We start from the raw sequence: 21835 nt of genomic DNA, 5'->3' as shown, positions 1-21835 counted from the left end.
TAAAGATCTCCTTTGCACACGAATTATTTTTTGTAAATAACAAAAGTTATAATATGAAATCAGAGTTAGCATGTTGTAATGCTATAATAAAACTGCCGCCAACCAGTCAGGAACATCACTGTGTAATTTAAGTCTAATTTCCACAAACCCCCTTCAATTTCCACTAGTTTTGTTTCAAAACAAACTATACGCTTCATACTTTTAATCTACTGAGTTTGGGACAGTCAACTATCTATAATGGCCATATTCATCTTTAAATTCCTTCATTGTTTTTGCTCTCGCAAAAAAACTGTTATCTAACGTAACTTTATATTCCAATCAAAGACTCCTATTCTGTAAACGCTACTAACATATCTAGTAATATTGTTGTTAGAATGTGTTAGAATTACAGTGCTGTAATTCAACGCTTGTACGAAAGCGCTTTCCAAATACCACTTCTTACGCGGTACTCTTCTTCTGCAGTTAATGGTGAAACCGGAGCACCTTCCAAAGTGCACAACTCTAAATTGTCCCTACAGAGCCTAAATTTATACTTCCTGAGTGACAAAAGATTTGCCCAAAGACAAGAGAGATTTCTCGACCTCTAGCCAATAGGCAGCAAGGGGCGGGGCATAAAACGGTTAGGCGCCGGGAACCTTGGCAACACGCGAGTGCTGGCGTTAACTCCGCGAGGGCGGCTGAGAGCTACGCAGTGACTCTGAGTGTGCCGGGCCTTTCCTTGGCTTCTAATCGCCGCCAGCGGAATGAAGATCGAGGAGGTGAAAAGCACTTCGAAGACCCAGCGCATCGCGGCCCACAGCCATGTCAAGGGCCTGGGGTTGGACGAGAGCGGGGCGGCCAAGCCAGCGGCAGCCGGGCTGGTGGGGCAGGAGAACGCGCGGGAGGTAAGAGACTTGTTTCGGTTCTCTGGGAGATCTTTCCGCAAAGGACCCGGTTTTCCCCATCACTAGCCCCGGTTTCACATCTCATCATCCTCAATCCAGCCTCGTAGCTGCCTTGATGAGTCTCCTTAGCAGCAAAAATGCCCCCGCCCCCGCACACATACTCCTATACAAACGCACTGTTAGATGAAAAATGCAACCCCTCCCCCCTTGATCCTTATGCTGCATCAAACTCAGTGAAATTTCCAATTATTTTACTTGAAGGCTTGTGGTGTTATTGTGGAATTAATCAAAAGTAAGAAGATGGCTGGCAGAGCGGTATTACTGGCTGGACCTCCTGGGACAGGCAAGGTAAGGTATCTTCTTAATTTCTTTCTTAGCAGATTTTTAAATACATTAGTGGTTACTTAAGTTCCTGGTGTAATAATATTTAAGTACATTTCTTTTCAAGTATTATACCATTAGTGAATTGTTAACGTTTGACACTGATAATAGCTTGCTTGCTTTTTTATATATTTCCCTTATTACATTTTTATGCAACCCATTTCACTGATACAGCAACTCTGGGCAACTTACAATGTAATAAAACGGTTTTTAAAAGTGATACAAAGCAATTAAAATTATCTTAATTAGGGAAAAGATACCATGAGATACTAGAGATCATAAAGCAATAACAAAATGAATGTAATATCTTCCAAATTTTAACATGAGACATTTGTTTTGGAGAAAATGATTTAGAATACTGAGTTCAATATCCTTTTATCCAGAGAGGTATAGGCCAACTCCTTGTAGTTTATAGACATAATATGCTAAAATAATTGGGGGGAAAGCCTTAACTTGAAAGTAATAATAAAGAAATTGTAATCATTATAGTGCTGTCTTTTTTTCTCTATTCGATTATGTCTGATTCTTGGAGACTGCCTGAATAGTCTCCAAGTTTTGCAGTCTGTATTTTCCAGGCAAGGTTTTTCAGAAGTTTGTCATTGCCTCCTTCCTTGAGCTGAGAGAAAGTGACTGGCCCAAGGCTACCCAGTTGACTTTCTGCCTAAGGTGCTCCTGGAAATCATTGTCTCCTAGTTTTTAGCCTAATGACTTAACTGCTACACCAAACTGCTATCTATTCACTCTCCAGATTGCTCTCTGGAGCAGCTAAAGAATTTGGTAGTTTCTGGAGCTGCATCATCCAAATGTTCCAGCTAGAAAGATAAAATGCTAAGGCATAACAAAATTTGGTTTAACAGCCTATTGTATGTAAACCAAATCCCATAATATCCTGTATAAACACACACACACACAAATCTTGCCATAATATTTCTTTTTTGTTTCTTTTTAGTTCTTATAACCCAAATCTACTTAAAAATTGACAATTTTAAGACAATTTATAAAATTATTTTCTCTCTGCTAAGACATATGTCAAACTAAGTTATAAAAGTGTATGATGAAAATGCTTTTTTTTCCTAATTATTCCCCAAAAGAATTTTAGAGCCACAATGGACTTAGCAGATTACTTACCAATGCCTTTTACAAAGCAGATGCATTATATTAAAACTAAAGGCTATGTGCAATCTCTTGAAATTAGTAAAATAATTTTTATATTGTAAAAGTGAAAAATAATTAAATGCATTAAGGGATAAATGCTAATTTATTTTTTATTTATTTTGTGCCATCAGGTTGGTGCCAGCTTTTAAATAATCACCTAATTTTTTTCCAGCCAATCTACTTCCAAACTAATCCTTTAGATCTTCCAGTGGCACACCCATTGTCTCTCTAATTGAGTCATCCACTTGTGTTGTCCTCTTTTTTCTGTTTTCCCTCCATCTTTCTCAGCCCAGCATGCTAAATTTCTCTAGCTAAATCTTTGCATAATAAATGTAAAATATGATAATTTGAGCTGGTTATTGGTGCCTAGGGTGAGAGCTCTAGATTATTATTTTTCTATGATATATTTGTTAGTTTCTTTGGCTGTCCATGATATTCTCTGAAGTTTTCTGTAACACCAAAAACACTAATACTTTTTCTGAACTGTTTTCCAAAACCTAGCTTTCATTTCCATAGAGTGTTACAGACTAAAACTTTGCTGCATGATTCTGTTTTTGTATTGCAGACATATGGTATCTAAATATATTTTTCCAAAGCCTTCACCATTACTCTCCCAAGTCTACTCTGTGATGTATTTACTTGGTTCCTTTATAGCGGATAGTCAGTCACTATCTGCTATAAAGGAACTATCTACGTCTTTAATATCTCCACTGGTTGATGTACCTTGTGTTATTAATTTGGTCTTCTTTATATTTACCTTGTCTCTTTTTTAATCTACTCCATGACCTTGATTACTAGGGTTTGCAAATCATAGGCATTTTCAACAATCAGAATAGCATCAGCAGCATAAGGTAGTAGTAGTATTTCTTGCTCCAGTTTTGAAACAACACTCATTTTCCAATCCAGCTTCCTTTCCTAAGCTCTTAGACTTATATACTGCCCCATAGTGCTTTACAGCATTCTCTGGGTTGTTTACAATGCCAACATATAATGGCCCCAAAAATCTGGCTCCTCATTTTACCAGCCTTGGAAGGCTGAGTCAACCTCGAGCCCTGCCAGGATCAAACTCCAGGCTATGGATAGGATTTGAATGCAATACTGCGTTCTAACCACTTCACTACTGTTCCTATTTTGTCCAGACTGGTTTTTGATTTTGGGATAGATTTCACATGAGAACTAAGATATTCTGAGATTTCCATTTTCGTAAACACATTCCACATTTTGATGTGAATGGCACAATATAATTCCTTTCTATAATCAATGAAGCAGACATGTACTTGTTTTTAGAATTCTTTGGCTTTCTCAATTATCCATGGTGCATCATGTGTCTTGTTCCTTCCCCTTTTGTAAAGCCAGTTTGAACATGTGGCAACTCCTTTTCCATGTAAGGCTTTCATCTGTGTTGGGTGATCCTAAGTGTTAGTGTGAAATAAAGGGTATTATGAAATAGCTACACATTCATTAACTCTCCTTTTTTATTGTTGTTGGTTGTGAAGTCACGTCCGACCCATTGCGATCCCATGGACAATGTTCCTCCAGGCCTTCCTGTCCTCTACCATCCTCCAGAGTCCATTTAAGCTCACGCTTACTGCTTCGATGACTCCATCCAGCCACCTCATTCTCTGTCATCCCATTCTTTTGCCCACAATCTTCCCCAGCATTAGGTTTTTCTCCAGTGAGCCCTTCCTTCTCATTAGGTGGCCAAAGTACTTGAGTTTCATCTTCTGGCCTTCTAAAGAGCAGTCAGGGTTGATCTCCTCTAGGACTGACCGGTTTGACCAAGGGACTCGCAGTCTTCTCCAGCACCATAGTTTAAAGACCTCAATTCTTTGGCGCTCAGCCTTTGTTATGGTCCAACTTTCACAGCCATACATTGCAACTGGGAAAATCATAGCCTTGGCTATATGCACTTTTGTTGGAAGGATGATGTCTCTGCTTTTAAGTATGCTGTCTAGATTTGCCATAGCTTTCCTTCCTCAAGAGCAAGCATTTTTAAATTTCTTGGCTGCAGTCCCCATCTGCGGTGATCTTGATGCCCAGAAAAATAAAGGCTGTTACTACTTCCATTACTTCCCCATCTATTTGCCAGGAATTGAGAGGGCCGGATGCCATGGTCTTAGTTTTCTTAATGTTGAGTTTCAAGCCAACTTTTGCACTCTCCTTCTTCACCCGCATCAAAAGGCTCTTTGTTTCCTCTTCACTTATGTGTAAACTGCTTCCTATCCGTTGACTACTGAGTCATTCTTCAGATTTGCTGACATAGTTTGAGTTTGGTTAGAACCCCTGCAGATGTTTCTTTTAAATTCTTGTTGCCCTCCAACTTGGTAAGAATGAAATGATTTAACTTTGCCTTCTAATCCAAGAAATGTTACTTAGATAGTTTAACATTATATGTAATTATCAGTTATTGCATTTCCCCTATTCTCACCCATTTATTATCCTAGATTTGTCTCCTTTTGGAGGAATGGCATACCAGTCAAAATCCAAATGCATCCCCCAGCTACAAATATTGTGAAGTCTTACCCTTACAGTAGTATGGATGTTAAAAATTACTTAATTCCTATGTTTATTACTCCTCTTCTTATGATAAATCAATAATGTCATATTCCAAGTACTATAGCTTTCAAAGGCTAAATTGCTGCCAACTAACATCAAAACTTTTGTCCCAATGGTCTCTATGTCTCTTTTCTCTGAGGTCAGAATAAAAATGGTAGAATCCAGAGCTTCTTCTGTTTTCAGGAAGCACTGGGATCAGCAGAGTTTCCCACCGGAAGAATGGGCAAAGATACATTCATTATTTGTCAGTTCCCTTCTAATTCAGGGGTCCAAAAGAGATTTATTGAGCTGACACAGAAAATATTTTATAGAAGGAGAATTCAATTCAGGATTCAAGCCAGAGTATTTATTTTATAGACATTAAACTAAAATCAGATGATTATTTTTCTGCACTAATTTAAATTAGTTTTAGTTGGGTAATTTAAATGTGTATTTATACATTTTGTGATTTTTTTTTCCTTGTCTTCAGACTGCTTTGGCTCTAGCTATTGCTCAAGAGCTAGGAAGTAAGGTTCCCTTTTGTCCTATGGTTGGAAGTGAGGTATATTCCACTGAAATAAAGAAAACAGAAGTCTTGATGGAAAATTTCAGAAGAGCTATTGGTAAGAGACTTAAAGAAAAAAATGTGTGTGTGTGTGTAAGAATGTATTTATTTATTAAATCCATGCACCATCCAATGTTTTTATATTCAGTGCATAGCATTTATCCTTTAATTGGAAGGACACATTTGTTTTCTTCTCTTTTCAGTGTCCTTGCACAGTGACTGACTTGTCTCCTAGTGTCTTTGTATGAACTCTGGTGTTTTCTATATTATGATATGTTAGCTAAAACCAGTCAAAAGTAATACAAATGATACTTTTTGAGTCTAATTGGGTATGTTGTCAAATAAATTTGATCAAGCAATTTACAGGTCAAATAACTTGTTCCTGGAGTTAAATTTCTTTTTATTAATTGAATTTATTAACTGAAATATTTAAATTTCAATTTATACATCCAGTTGCTCCTTTTGACGAATGAACATTTGCACATAAAATCTTCAGTTACTTTCTGTTGACAGTTAATATCACTATTCCTTTTAGACTTTTGTATTGCTTAAATATAGCTTAATTGTTTTTATTATTGCGTCCAACATTTGTTAATTTCCCCTGGGCTCCCTATGATACAACACAGACCATTATCTAAGTATTCAGTAGCATTAAAGTGAAGAAATGTTTCCGTCAGTCCTTGGAACTGAAAAAAGTGACTCATTGATTTTTCTAAGAAAGAGACTTTCAATCATCTATGGTCTTTAAGTTACAATTAAATTGGCAGGGTTCATGGAGAGAGAGTTCAAAGATGGAGAGAGCACCGTCTGCAATATTTCCTTGATGTGATGAAGAGTTACCTGTCAGATTTGGAAATTTGAACCAACAGTTGAAACCTGTGTCAAACACATTTGTCATTCCTAGAGATAGCAATAATTTAACAGCCAGCTACATTGTTGAAGCTTCATATTTTCTGGATGTTAGGCTGGAGATGCTTCTAAACAAATATTTGATGTTAGTGACAGAAATTTTTCCACATCCATTGAATTGGGCTGATTTCTCTTTCAGAAAGTATTAATGTTTTAAAATAACATTGGTAATCCAAACATTCTTTTAATGCCAGCAATGTAATATTTTTTTAAAAAAAATTCTTGTGTGGTTACATATATTTTCACTCTTAAATTATGGTACAGTGGGATAAGCAATAATTTACAAAGACAAATTTACAAAACAACATATAATTTTAGCTCTTATCAGTTGAACCTGAGTTTAGAAGCACTGAAAATATACAAGATAAGTATCAGAAATAGCAATGGAAGTGGAAAACAATGGGGTGTTGCATCCAGGAATAGTGTTTTAAAGATGTTATACCTTTTCATGACTTGCCCCAATGCTTGGTATGGTTGCCAAACTAAATTTGATTATCTTGTGAACAGAGGGGACATACAGAGAAAAACAACTTTTTTTTCTTTTTCCTTGTCCTAAACTTCATAGTTACTTGAATTTTTATTATTATGAATATATTATTTATTTTCCATAAATCTTTCCATTGAATTGACAAGCATATCTGGAGGTGTTGACCATCTGGAATAATCCAATAAAAATGGCAGCCTGTAACTTGTATATTTAATATTTACAGGACTAAGAATTAAAGAAACCAAGGAAGTTTATGAAGGAGAAGTCACAGAATTGACTCCCTGTGAAACTGAGAATCCTATGGGAGGATACGGCAAAACCATTAGTCATGTCATTATTGGACTCAAAACAGCAAAAGGAACTAAACAGCTAAAGGTAGCTATCGTCATGTTTCAAATGTTCTTCAGCTTCTTAATAGTTCTGTCTTTTGAATAAAAAAGACAGATAAACGAGATTCAAGGAAGTTTTAATTTACTTGTCTCCTTTTATAGGTTTATTTTGCAAATGGATATAAGATCCAGTTAGAATTTTCAATTATCTTTCAGTTAGCTTGGCACATGTACTTTTGTTTATAGATGCTGTCTATCCCCCATTGAGAGAAACAGTTGAAATAAACATTTCTTCTGCTCGGTGATGTAAACTTGACATTTTAAATTACTAAATAATTTCTCAAGAGCTGTATAATTCATTTAAACTGAAATCCTATTCATACTTACTTGGAAGTGAGCCTGTTAAGACCAATGGGGCTTTTTCTAAGTATTTTTGTTCAATATTGCCAGGGACTTAAAATATTGGTTACCATCACTCCTACTGTGCACCAAGTTACCTCGTCCCACCTTTCCTTTTGAAAAAAAAAGGGGGAAACAACAAAACACAATGCTATATGCCTAGGACATGTTGACTAATATTCTAAACAGGGCAAGAATGCACTGGATTTTATAAACTGAAGTTTTTCTGTGCACTCTAAAGCAGCATATCCCAGGTTTTTTTTCCTGCAATTTAGACTTTCCCAAGGACATGATGAGCCTCTCTGACTGCTTTTCTTATTTCAGGGCAAGGAAGGCTAGTCTCAGTGCTTTACTTGGCAGATATTAAACACCCCGGCCTTCTTCCTAATCTGCAGCCTGGGGTAATGGTGATTACCATGCCTTATTCACACCTTTTTCCCCCTACAAAGCCTGATAATTTGACAGCCACCAAAATTTCACAATAGTTAAATATCCCATTAAAAACAATTAAAATCAGTCATTAACAATCAACTGAAAGGTCCATTTAAAAGGTGTTTTGGCATGAGTTAAAAAGTATAGTTTTTAGGTTAGCATTTTGTGTGAATTTAGTTAGTGTGTTTTATAAATTTTTATGGGTTTTATGAGTTATATGACGGTGGCTTTGAATCAGTTATAGCCAATTAATCAGAGGGTTTAACCACTGTTAAACCATCTTAGAGTTTTACCTCTCCAAAGTATCTGATGTTTAAATGATGGCATAAGAAGAATATGTAAAAGCAACTGAAATGCCATCTGAATGCTACAGTATAATGTTGAATTTAAAATATTTATATTATAATTGCAGAATGCATTAAATCAATCTAACTAGTAGTTGAATTTGACAAATTAGCTCATTCTAAATGTAGATAAATCTAAATTCCTAGAGCATGTTCTTCCAGTACTATAAATATTGCTTCTTGGATGGCTTTTTGTAGAATCAAACATGATTTTTATAAAACCAGGTTGTCTGATCTTGATGTTAATGTAGTTAATCATTGTTTATTTTCTCTAACTCCAGTTGGATCCCAGCATATTTGAAAGTTTGCAAAAGGAAAGGGTAGAAGCTGGCGATGTAATTTATATTGAAGCAAACAGTGGAGCTGTCAAGGTAAAGCAAGAAAGTAGCCGTGAAGCTCTGTGTATTTTGACCTGCCTTCCTGTCTCCTTTGGTAAAAAGTCTTATGTCCTAACAACCTTAATCCCTTCTAGTATATGTTACCTTTTTCTCGAAGTCTGAAATCTCTTTTTCTTACATGAATGCCACCGCTAAAGAAAGTAGTAATGCAATTCATAAATAAGGTAATTTTATCTGAGACCCTGGGTTACAATTGCAATGAATGTTCCTCATTGATTTTTAATACTTGACTTGAAACTTGTGTATTTCTTATAAAAGCAAGGCAAGAAGATTTAAAGTAATTCCAGTCATGCTTATAAGAAATGCATAGAGCTTTTAATCTTTATTCCTGTAGATTTTTTGTCGTAAGATATATGCATCTAGAAGGAAATGCTGCGTTAGTTAGCATATCTGATTTAAAATGTAGTATAAAGAGATACTTGGTGTTTAATGGACAAGCATAATATTTTGTATTAAACAATAAATCATTCATGTCCAAAGGAATCTAAAACAATTTCTACACTTTCTACCAGATCAGTTGGATTCGTCCTTTACTCCATTTTCTTCATTTCCAGAAAAATGGAGAAAAGTCCTGACAGTAGAATTTCATAGCTTTTCATTTTCAAGGACAAGTCTGGCATTTTCAAAACTGTCAACCAGAGCTTGTCGTGTGCATAACTATAAAACAAGACCTTTGTTTATCAGCCTGTATGTCACTCTCTGAATATTTGTAATAACACTAACTATAAATATAGTGTGTATGATTTCTGAATTCTTCTCCACAGAGGCAAGGTAGGTGTGACACCTATGCTACTGAATTTGACCTTGAGGCTGAAGAATATGTTCCCTTGCCAAAGGGTGATGTGCACAAGAAGAAAGAAATTATCCAGGATGTCACACTACATGATTTGGATGTAGCCAATGCTCGACCTCAGGTACGAATGGAAACTGTATGCACATACAGAAAAGGAAAATGGTTAACGGCAGAGTGGATTTGACAAATCAACTTGATTTAAATCATAATTTTTAAAGAGCAATTGTCATCTCTGAGTGGTTCCCCCTCTGACCCGCTGTTGACTTACCGACAGTTCTAATATTGCAGAATATAAAGCCTCATGCTACATAATTAAGCTCCATTTCATGCTGAATAAACTAAATTATTAATGTATGTTAAATAGACAACTACATTTAGATTTTTGCTCCAAAAGCATTTTATTAAAATAAATTTGATAAAAATAAAAACATCCATTTTTTTTTATTTTAAAAATCATCGATATTACATAGGTGGATTTTCATATAGACTATCAATTTTAAAATAGTTACTAGAAATTGGTTGATATAAAGAACTTGAAAACTTCATTTTTAGCTCAACATTCTTATATTCTTAATAAATCTTTCTGTACAAGCAGTCCTTTATTAGACTTTTAAAAAGTTTCATTAATTCACAAATCAATTTTCTGTAGGGTGGACAAGACATCCTTTCCATGATGGGACAACTAATGAAACCAAAGAAAACTGAAATCACAGGTGCTCCAAATATCTTTTTCTTATTGAAGTAATTCTATTTAATTTGGTGATACATTAATGCATCTTGTTAAGTTTTTAAAAGAGGCGATGAAAAAGCAATCTTTATGCATAGAGGAAACAAGGTCTGTATTGCTTGGGATCATTAAAATTGAATGAAATTTAATCAATGTGTAATTGTTGGAAATCACAGTCTAATACAAATGTGATTACACTTAATGAAACTAGCATAAGGTAGTTTGTCACAATATTGATACATTACAGAATTTTGCATTCATTCTGAAATGGCCACCAGTAGAGGATGTCTTAATACAGGTAATGTTTAGTTAACAACCACTTGTTCAGTAACCATTCAAAAGTACAGTGACATTGAACATGTGGTTGTTAACTGAGCATTACCTGTATTTAGTTCTTGAGGTTCTTGCCATTCCAGCACTCCCACAGTCACATTTTTACAATCTGGGCTGTTGGTAACCGGTTCAAACTAAAAATGGTTGCAGCACCCAGCTTCCTAGAAATAAAGACAATGGGGAAGTTGCAAGTTATACCGGTAAGTCTCCCCCACCTGTGCACCATCCCAGATTCTCTTCACTCACATTACCCTTGCCAGCCAGCAACACATCCTCCCTTAGCCTCATTGCACTCACTGTGCCTCTTTAACCTCTTGTGCGATGGGGCCAAATTTTGCTGCTTGTCAAGCATAGGAAGTCAAGAGCCAAGGCGGTTCAAATGAATACAAATTTATTGTTTGCTAATACTCCCTATAAGAATCTGAACCATTAGTGGTCAATAGCAATAGCAGTTAGACTTATATACCGCTTCATAGGGCTTTCAGCCCTCTAAGTGGTTTACAGAGTCAGCATATTGCCCCCAACAATCCGGGTCATTTTACCCACCTCAGAAGGATGGAAGGCTGAGTCAACCCTGAGCCGGTAAGATTTGAACAGCAGAACTACCGAACTAGCAGTCAGCTGAAGTAGCCTGCAGTACTGCACTCTAACCACTGCGCCACCTCGAGTCAAAGAAAATTGGTGGTAGAGAAGAATCAACAGAATTGAAAGAGGGCTGGATCTCTTGTGGGCACAAAGAGTCTCAAGACTGATGATGCGTTTTACCCTTCCCTTGGGCTCAGCCTAGCCATCTTTTACACTGCTCTTGTGCCATGCCTCCCTGGCCACTTTCATAACATCCTGAAGCCCCATCACACTCTGTCATGCATCTTCAGCCACGTGCACACCCCTCACTCACTCTCCAACTTAGCAACAGCCATTTAGCTGCCTGTCGACTGCACACCCATTGACTTCTTGTTGGAAGGCGACAAGGAAGTTGCAAGGAGGTGCTTGCTTAACAACACATGAACTGTCCTTAACAATGGCAACGGAGACTGCAAGGAGTGCCATCACTTAAGTGATTACTTTACAACCACATTGTGTTAGCGTTGGAAATTCCCGGCCAATTCCAGTCATAACTCGACTACCTTTAATAAATATTTATTTGACTTGGTTTATTTGTTATACACTTCACTATATACATTGTCATTTAAAAGACAACATTTACAAGAGATTATTCCAAATTGTAATACTTCAAAAATGAGAAACTTGAGAAAGTGTCATTCAGTGATAATTTACTGTTTTAAAGTTTTTCACCAAAACTAGAAAGAGTCTGATCATGTAGGAAACTGTTAGGAATAGTACAGATAAATGAAAGAATCCTGAATTTTTGGCAGGTAACAAATAATATCGGCTCAGGGCTTATCTGTAGGTTAGCAAATTTACTAGTATAAATGTTTGTTTTGCTGCCAGAAGTCTTGAGCCAAACAAACCAGTATCTCACAGAATACCTTTTATAATAGGGAAAGTGAAGAAACTAGATTCATCAAAACGTTTAAGAGGGTTTTTTTTGGGGGGGGGGGTGTTGTCCAAAAGTTAACACTCCAACATTGTATGTGCATCGTATTTATGAAAAAATGCCTGACGTCATTTATTTAAATGTATTTTAAAGAAATGGTCTTGTACATTAGATATGCTTCTATGGAGCTATATATTTTTGGGGAAAGAATACTGATGAAATGATATCTAGAAGTCTGCTGTTTCTTTTCCATTCAGACAAGCTTCGAGGCGAAATCAACAAGGTGGTGAATAAATACATCGATCAAGGCATTGCAGAGTTAGTCCCCGGCGTACTTTTTGTGGACGAAGTTCACATGCTGGATATTGAGTGCTTCACATATTTGCATCGAGCGTTGGAATCTTCTATTGCTCCGATAGTCATCTTTGCCTCCAACCGGGGAAACTGCGTAATCAGGTACGGTGCTTAAAGCTTAGTCCTTCCTCGTAGGGGAGAGAGATTTCATGTTGCAGTGATCAAGATTTAGTGGGTTTCTTGAAGAATGGAGGGGGGGTGTTCCTCCTCTCTTGTGTCACACACACACCCAGCTATCCAAATTTACTCTGTTTTTTTGCCTTGCTCTTTCCCCAGATGAATTTTCAATATGCTGTTTAATAATTTTCAACACTGACGCTATCTGACTATTCTCCTGCTTCTGTACCCGCCAGTTTCCGTTTCTCCGTTTTTGACTTGCTTGTTTTTCATAGCCTGAAATAGATATCATTTTGATCTTGACAGCTTTTGTCTTTGCTTCTCAAATTATTTTACATTGAAATAAGTTTTGGGGTTGCATTATGCAATGTACATGTTATGAAATATCAGTGCATATTTAACTATAGTATGTCTTGGCATTGTACCTTTTAATGTATAATTACAATAACAGCTAATGCTAATTTTAGCATGATCAGATTTGTTGTTTTTTCAATGATTTAACTGTATGCTATACTGCTAAGAGCTAAATATCAAACGTTTTTAGCCATCATTTTGATATTGCTTAAATTTATCTAAAATCTTTGAGGGTTCATCTATGTATTTAAATTTTGCCTTCTTTTCTGCATATTCATTGTATATGATACAAATCAAGAAAAAATATTTCTTGTCTTTGGGGTGTCATGATTTAACTTTCAAAAACAATTATGCTTCCTTGATTATTAAGCTTGTTGGTGATTTGGTGTACTCTAGTCTTCTGTTAGCACTTGATTTTAGGATGGAAATGCTTTTAGATCCCTATTGCTTCAAGAGCTTGTAAATTCTGACCTATTTCATGATTCATATGGCCCCATGTTAGTGATACCTGAAAGCTTGTAAATGTCTTCCAGATGATAAGTGTGGTTTGATTGAATATTTTCACAGCTCATCATATTTTCTACAGGTATAGCAACAGTAATGAATATGAAGCAAAGACATTAAAAATGTGTTTCTTCTTTTTACTGTTTCTCTCTTGAACACTTACTTAATTATGTTGAATTTCTGTTCATGATAGAAGAAAAACAAGGTTCACAAAGCAACATATAACTAGTATAATAAAATTACATCAAGAAGAAAAGGTCGAAAATGCAAGGAAAAAAAGAATAAAATCCTTTGGTGCCTTTCCTGTGCCCTTTCCTTCTCTTTGACGTTGTTCTAGATCAGTGGTTCCCAAGCTTTATTTGGCTATGCCCCACCTAAGCATCTCTAAAATCCTGATGCCTTCCTTGTGACATATAATTCTTATTTTACTCAAAAGGTGAACTCTACTCATGCGGAGCCTAAAAGACCATTAACTTGGTTTAAACAATGTTCAAAATACCCCCATTAAAAATCAAATTGCCCTCCTGTGGGGCCTGTGCCCCACATTGGGCACCACTGTTCTAGATGCTGTACATATTATGCTTTCTCTATTTTTTTTGTTTTTAAAAATATAAATGCTGTTATAACAGTATTAACTCCAAATATTAGGAATAAGGCAGCAGCAGTTATCCTAACAATAGCTAAAGCAAACTTAATAACAGTATAATTTTTGGCCTATCTTTGTTGTTCTTTAAATTATGTGATCTTTCAAAATTGAGTTGCACACTAAAACAAACAAACCTTATTATCATGACATAGAAAATAAATATGGCATTTCAAAAATGATAATCATATTATCCTTTTCTCTCTCTGTTAGGCATATAGCCTTATTTCTTCATAAATTCTATAAATTAGGTATTCCCCCTACTTTTTCAGAATATATTTTGGCCTCATATAGTGGAGACTGTTACAATCTGAAATTTCCCATTTATCAGCCAATTATGAATATGAATATATATATATATATATATATATATATATATATATATATATATATATATATATATATATATATATATATATATATATACTTAAAGTCAGCACAAATAAAAACACATATATATATATATATATTCATATATACACACACACATATATATACACAATTATATATATACACACACATACATACACACATACATATACATACACACATACATACATACATACATACATATATATATATATATATATATATATATATAATTTTATAAAAAGAATATGCGTTCTTAATTCCATTTTTAGAAATAAATCCCTCTTCGTTTTAAGGAAGGAAAGATACATTACTGCACTTGAGCGCTAGTCACTTTCTCATTCCTTATCCCATTCTGCCCTATCAACCCCAAATAGAATCAAGGATTTTAAGTAATAATCTGAAATGAAAGATGTTTCATATGAAACTGGGGTGCCCTCTAATGGAGAAATGAGGTTTTCCCCCCAAAAAATAAAAAATCTTAGACTATGTAAATAATTGTCTGTCAGGAAGGAGGTTAAGAGTTAAATTGCATGCTGATGTTATATAGAAGCCTAAACTTTCCTTTATATTTTTTCAGAGGGACCGAAGATATTATCTCTCCACATGGGATACCTCTGGATCTTCTGGACCGGGTAATGATAATTAGAACTATGTTATATACACCACAAGAAATGAAACAGGTAATTCTTTCATATATAACATTTGGGTAATGGGCAGCAAATGACTTTATGGAACTTTACTTAGGTAATTAAAGTGTAAAATAAAGCAGCCGATTCTTATACAAATGTGACTACAAATTATTTTGAAGTTATTTTTCAAAGGTTTTTCTATTCGTTAGCATACTATACTGTCAGTCACATGCATGAACAAGTCTGTCTTGGCTGAAAATTATGCTTAAGTATATGTTTGAACTTCATATTTGCTTTTTTTTTTTAATGAAACCAGTTCAATTACCACAGCAACTCTAGGTGATGTACAATATGAAACTATTACAATTTAAAACAACAGAAAAGGGGGACAAACAAAAAGTGTTAAGGGCTGATGTCAGGGAAACTTTGCTACAGTTATATAATCTATAAACGTAAAAATCAAGTCAATATCAGAAGTGGGATCACTAACTTTATTCCTAAGGACTACTGACATGGCCAGGTTTTCAGTTGTTTAATAAAGGACATTATGGTGGGTACCGTATTGCCCTCAGGGGAATACTGTCTCAGGTAGGGTGGGGGCAAGAGATGGCCCATCTCCAAAGAGATGACATTACTTTAGCAGGGGAACTTGGAGTGTTCCAATGCTGCCAGATCTTACCAGATGGGCACTAGTAGACAGTCTGCCTTGGAGATATCCTGGTTTTGAGCTGTAAAGGTTTATACTCAGTCCTTTGAATATAATTAATTGATAACCAGTGCAGTTCATGAGGTAGAGGAGTCACATGGGCACAGTGACTTATACTGATACATTACTCCATTGTGCACCTGTTGTAGCTTCCAAGTAGTTTTCAAGGGCAATCTCATGCAGAGTGCATTGCAATAGTCAAACCAAGAAACAGTTTAGGTAGCGGCTAGCAATGGGACCGCCTGATCCAGAAAAGGGCCAAATTGGCACACCAGATGAATCTGTGCAAAGGCCTCCAGTTTGGTTTTTTTATTTTTACTTACATTAATAGTGGGCCAGCTACATTAACAAAGCAGTTGCTAACAATTATCTTCAAATATATTTCTAGGCACACAAATATGGAATACAGGGGTTTAAGACTTCATCTTTCTTAAGATTAGAAAAGCACTTGCATGCTAAAATGTTTAGTGTCTTGAAGAGTGTGCACGTATAAATTCCTAGAGTTCATTTTCTGCCATTAGTTCCTTACGGTACTAATGTATCCATCATTCAATTGATCTAGAGAGAACAGGGCAACCTTTGTTAACGCTTTCAAAGAGAAATCTGGCCTTCACAGTTTTTCAACATGCAAAATAATATTTCTGAAATCCCCAGATCCATCTTAGTGCATGAAACATTGATTATAATTCTTGAATGTTATTATGAAATATCTGGTCAAAGATTCCCCTCATTAGTGTCTCCGTACTATGGATTGACACATAAAGAAGCTACTGCAGTTTATCATGTCAATTCTTTGTATTATTTAAGAGATAGTGTCAGTGGTGGAAAGCATTGTCACCAGATAATAGTCTCTCTTGCTGGATAAGTGCCAAGGAGGAACAGAAACATTTGTTGAACGTAAATATACCAGTACAGCCTCATTTCCTTTAGTATGAGGAGGCTTTTGTGTGTTGCTTTAAAAAATTTTTAGCAGCATTGATATTTGGGATGGTTTTTTATATATGACAGAATAATGTAAATTATACTAGGAGTGATCACAGGGTACAGATGGTGTCACAGAGGCCTTAATCTGTATATAAAGATAATTCAGAAGTTGTGTCATTGTCAAGAAAATCAATTCAAGGGTTCCTATATTGCGTTCCACATTGTGACTTGCTTTTTCAGAGGCATGAAGGATGATAAAGATATCATATTGCATAACTTCAAGCAGCTTTGATTTGGGTAGAATTTGTCAGTCTTCTCTGTGGACATTTATAAATTATATATCCCATTAAGTTGCCACTGAATCTTCCCCTGTGGGTTGTTAAATGGTTAAAAGTCTATTTTATGAACTGTTGACTTTTGAAAGAATTTGGAAGATGAGCTTCTGTATTGTTTGATTAAATTAATCAGTCACAAAGGAGGTGAGATGGAGAAATTGACTTCATGAAAGCAATAATTCTTACTTTAAATTAAATATAATGCTCTATGCATTCTTTCTGAATATTTTTAAATGGAAACTCGTTCTATTTAGTGCAAAGGACAGAAAAGTAGATTGTTTCAGTTGAAAGCAAAATTTCCATAACTAAATTTGTCAACGCCTACCTCAGGTAGTGTGCTGGGTTCTGGGCGTCATATTTCAGAAGCATTCAAAAGAATCGGAAGAGTGTATTGCAAAGGACATTAAACATGTTCAGAGGGCTAGAAATGAAGACATAAGAAGAGACACTGAAATTGCTTTACTCGTCTTTACTCTTGTGGGGGGGAAAACCACCAAGAGTAGATACTAGATTAATACCATTTTAAAGGGCAAAGTATTAATTACTGTAGAATCTAAATTCTTATTTTATTTTTCAGAGTTGCCTGAATAGAATTTATATATTGAATATTTATTTATATACTGTACCCCATATACTTTTATTATGTTTTGAAACAGTTTACAGCTTAAAACCTCTGTTAAAATGTAATAGATTAACAGTCAATTTAAACTCTTGGAAGAGCAATGCAAATTGAATGTGGAAAGAATGAAAGCAAAACCATTCATATTGAGATAGCCTGGCTGAAGAAGTAGATCTTCAAGACAGATCTAAGCAATACAGTTGTGATCCCTTTTTAATTTTGAGAGTGGAGAAACTTTCAGAGGGCAGATAAAAAGATGTGCCTCTTTTTCCTGATTTGCTATCCTCTTTGAGACTTCTCGGTAATGTTGATGATCAACCCCAGATTTGTAACCACAGAAGTGGTACCAAGTTGTTTAGAACTGTATATCAAAGTCCAAACTTGGAACATGATTTGATGGCTAATTGGCAGCCAGTTCACTGGCTTTGACAGAAAAGTTACAAGGTTAGGTGCCTCACCTTTGATCTCAGCAGCGAGTGTTGTTTACTGTATGGAAATTATTTGCTGGATTTATTTGTCATTTTTTCAAAGAATCTGTATGTGCCAAAATTGTACTCTTGTATTTAAATCTTCAAACAACTAGACAGGTGACCAAGTCAAGCTACATTTTGCGCTTTTATATTCCATTCTGATCCCTCTTCCAAAATTTGATGGTTTGCCGCCAAAGATTTTTGGCATCTTTTTCTAATATTTGAGGTTGAAAGAACTAAAATGTTGTGCAAATCTTTAAAATGTATGTGAAGGCCCAGCTGTTTTATGAGGCATGACTCCATTCTCTGCTATGAAACAAAAGCCAAAAAAACCGTGCATCTTTTAGCCAATGTAGGGTTACCCTCTGGCTTTATGAATTAGAATGTAAAGAAGAAAGAGTTGTTTCAGTTCAAATGGACAACAATTGTGAAACGGTACATCACATGCCCTTTTTGAAACTTCTGTAAACTTGCCTTAAGATGTTTTGGACTATGGATCAAAAAACCTAAACTGAAAACCAATGTGATCGCTGTGGTTGGAATTGCAAAGTCCATCTGCTTGTTTTTTTAAGAACTGAGTTCAGTTTTGAATTGGAGATATTAACTCTTCACAAAGAAAGGAAAAGTCTAGATATAGGAAGATGATTACTTAATCTTTATTCGTCAGTGATGAACAGTACAAAAAGAAACCTCAATAAGAAACCTTATAATCCAGATATCTTTTATTATATAAATCCCAATTGCATGGTCATCCCCCTCTTCTCCTCTTCCACGTTCTGATTCTCTTGGTGTTGCATTTTTATGGCTTTAATTTAAACGAGTGCTTCTTGATATCTTGTTTACAAAGCTGCCAAAGTGAAAAATACCTGTATTATATGAGACTCACAGTTCCAGAGTTATCTCAACACTATAACACAACATCATTATCCAGTCTGCCCCTTATCACTCAGCTGGTAATATGGGCTGCAGGGAGCCTAGTGCCACTTTTTTGTTAGCGCTCTCCGTACTCAGACTTATTGGCGATATCTTCTTTTTCAACTTTACAAAAATCTTCAAACCAGTACAAGTTGGAGGCTGCTCATGATAGATTAGATTTATCTGAATGGTTTTGTGGGAGGGTGACACTAACAGACAAAATTTCTTACATCTTTAACCATCTTATTTATCAGGATGCTAAAAACTTTGATATGCATTTGAGCCTTGAAAGAGCAATTGTGACTTTCCAAAGAAATTAGGCTGCTCCGTACTCCAAGTGGGAATTGGTGCGCTGTAGTTCCTTGGGTCAGTCCGTTCATTTTCTTTCATGTTTTAGAAATACAAAGAGTTATCACTGAATTCCCCCTAGTATTTTTCCAATTATAAGTTTAAAGGAACTGAGACTGTATATTTCAAATTGGATATAAAGTCAGAATTAAAATAAACTTCCCCCTAAAACATATGATTTTATAAACCCCAGATGCTACAATATGCCATATACTCAAATGTAAGATATTTTTCCCCAAAGGCAATTTGTATTATAAATGCATTTTTATCCTGTTTTCCCCCCTCATCAGATCATAAAACTTCGAGCTCAAATAGAGAGCATAAATATTAGTGAGGAAGCACTGAATCATCTTGGGGAAATTGGCACCAAAACCACATTAAGGTAAGTATGAAAAATATAAATATATAATGATATTCAGTTTGGAAGTGGGATAAAGTTGGACGGGAAGAGACAGCTAGTATTCATCTAACTGTCATAGGACATCTGGTGAAATATCTCATCCACAATAATGACCAAATTTAGAGCTTCTCCCTCTGACATTTCACTTTTAGTCCCCCTCTTCCTTCTCTTCTTTCTCTTCTTTAATCCAGCAATTCTTAGGCAAACAGCTACTTAGAACTGAAAAGTAGTAGAAATAATAATTGCAGAAGTTCATATCCTATAAAAATAGGCCATAACTGCTGCTTTTTTTCACACTGCATTTTACAATTCTTTCATTAAGTAATCAGAATCAACTGCTAAGCCTGTTGTAGCTTCCAGTGATTTCTGAAGACTTTAACTTCCAAATGATACAGAACTATTGAAATGTTTGCAGCCCTTCATAAGTGTTATGCAAAATCAAAATACTTCTTGGTAATTGATTTATAAAGATCATTGCATGGAGTTTAACTGATTCAGCTAGATTAAACTAATGTTTGTTATGCCATCTTTCTAAAGCTTTCTTTTAGTAACACAGCCACTGCACTTAACATAAAATCTGCATTAGGGCTAGAATGTTTGGAACATAAATTATTGCTTATAGTAAAATGTCATAATTGTGAACATGGATTCTGTAGTTCTGCAGTTATTTCTCTGCAGTAAAGGCAAGAGATTTTTAAATTTTGTTTCACAGGTTATCGCATCATTGTCTACTGCAAATTGTTTTTGTAATTCCATATAATTAGTGTCTTGACTAAGTCTTTGATATTTTCAACCACAAAATATATTGGTAACATCTGGAGACCAAGCTGCTGCATTTATAATAAATATTTTTATACGTCTCTTGAGAAATTTTCTGTTTTGTTTGTAATTATAATTGGCATGTTTATTTGATCTTTGCTTATTACTATTGTTTTTATTATTTGGCTATAGGTATGCTGTGCAGTTACTCACCCCAGCCAATCTGCTAGCCAAAATAAATGGGAAAGATAGCATAGACAAAGAACATGTTGAAGAAATAAATGAACTCTTCTATGATGCCAAATCCTCAGCAAAAATCCTGGCTGATCAACAGGAAAAATACATGAAGTAAAGACATTTGTTCAGCTTTCTAGCATTCAGAACTGATTTATACATTCTCCAAGTTCTTCAAAGAAAGAGGCAGAATAATTATCTCAAAGAACTGAAAACTTCATATATCAAATTACTTGTTTACAGTAGGATCAAATCTTTGTTCCTAATTATTGGTGGTGATATCTTGGCTTGTGGTAACATGATATCTCATGTTTGTGCTATATGAAATGGATGCATCTGGCAAATTCTTCTGATTGTTTTAGGTTTGATTGCTCATGTATTCATATCTAAACAGAATATATTACTTTTTAAATATTGTGTTAAAATTGTGGAGATGTTTAATTAAAAAAAATTACTAATTTTGGTTTGTGACTCAAATGTTGATCTTTTCAAGAAGAACTTTTACCCAGTAAAAGTTACCTGTTTCAACATTTTCTGTAAGTAAAGTGGTAAGTTTTTTTTTGCTAAACTGGTATAGTTGAGGAAGGAGGCAGCATTCTTAATTCAAAACAGGAATTAGTCTTGCTTGTAAGTACATCAAGAATGCTCTCAGTGTTGATATTCTTTTTGCAATTTCGATGGCCAACGCTGTAGCTAAGAGGTCTAAAGCTGGATGATTTATGATCTCTTGCAAATATATACACTTCAACAACTTTGGAAGATTTGATGCCACTCTATGAAATTCAAATAGGGCTTTTTTATAATCTCTAGTGAAAGGGTGGTTGATTGAAAATAATATTTTTTCTCACTCACAGCTGCTTCTGTTTAACATTATTATGCAAGCTTAAACCCAATTACAGTATATTTTTACAAAACCTGGGAACTGATAGGAGCATAATTCTTCTATAAATGTTTATTGTTATATTTGGGGAATTACCTAGAAA

At 35.2% G+C, this 21835-nt stretch overlaps 1 protein-coding gene across 1 annotated transcript; it reads left to right on the top strand.

Moving 5' to 3' along the window:
* Positions 1-631: 631 nt before the first annotated feature.
* On the top strand, positions 632-21323 carry RUVBL1 (RuvB like AAA ATPase 1). The gene is made up of 11 exons (XM_014064030.2): positions 632-884; positions 1146-1232; positions 5446-5578; positions 7140-7291; positions 8702-8791; positions 9583-9732; positions 10261-10324; positions 12427-12625; positions 15091-15193; positions 19750-19841; positions 20811-21323. The coding sequence occupies exons 1-11, from the start codon at positions 744-746 to the stop codon at positions 20968-20970; spliced, it is 1371 nt and encodes a 456-aa protein (XP_013919505.1). The 5' UTR covers positions 632-743; the 3' UTR covers positions 20971-21323.
* The last annotated feature ends 512 nt before the right edge of the window (positions 21324-21835 follow it).

This window comes from Thamnophis sirtalis, unplaced genomic scaffold (assembly GCF_051295495.1).
Source record: "Thamnophis sirtalis isolate CommonGarterSnake01/CBP01778 unplaced genomic scaffold, rThaSir2_p1.2 scaffold_3, whole genome shotgun sequence".
Taxonomy (NCBI): Eukaryota; Metazoa; Chordata; class Lepidosauria; order Squamata; family Natricidae; genus Thamnophis; species Thamnophis sirtalis.
Note: the sequence above shows the minus strand (reverse complement) of the source record. Positions and strands in the feature narration are given on the sequence as shown.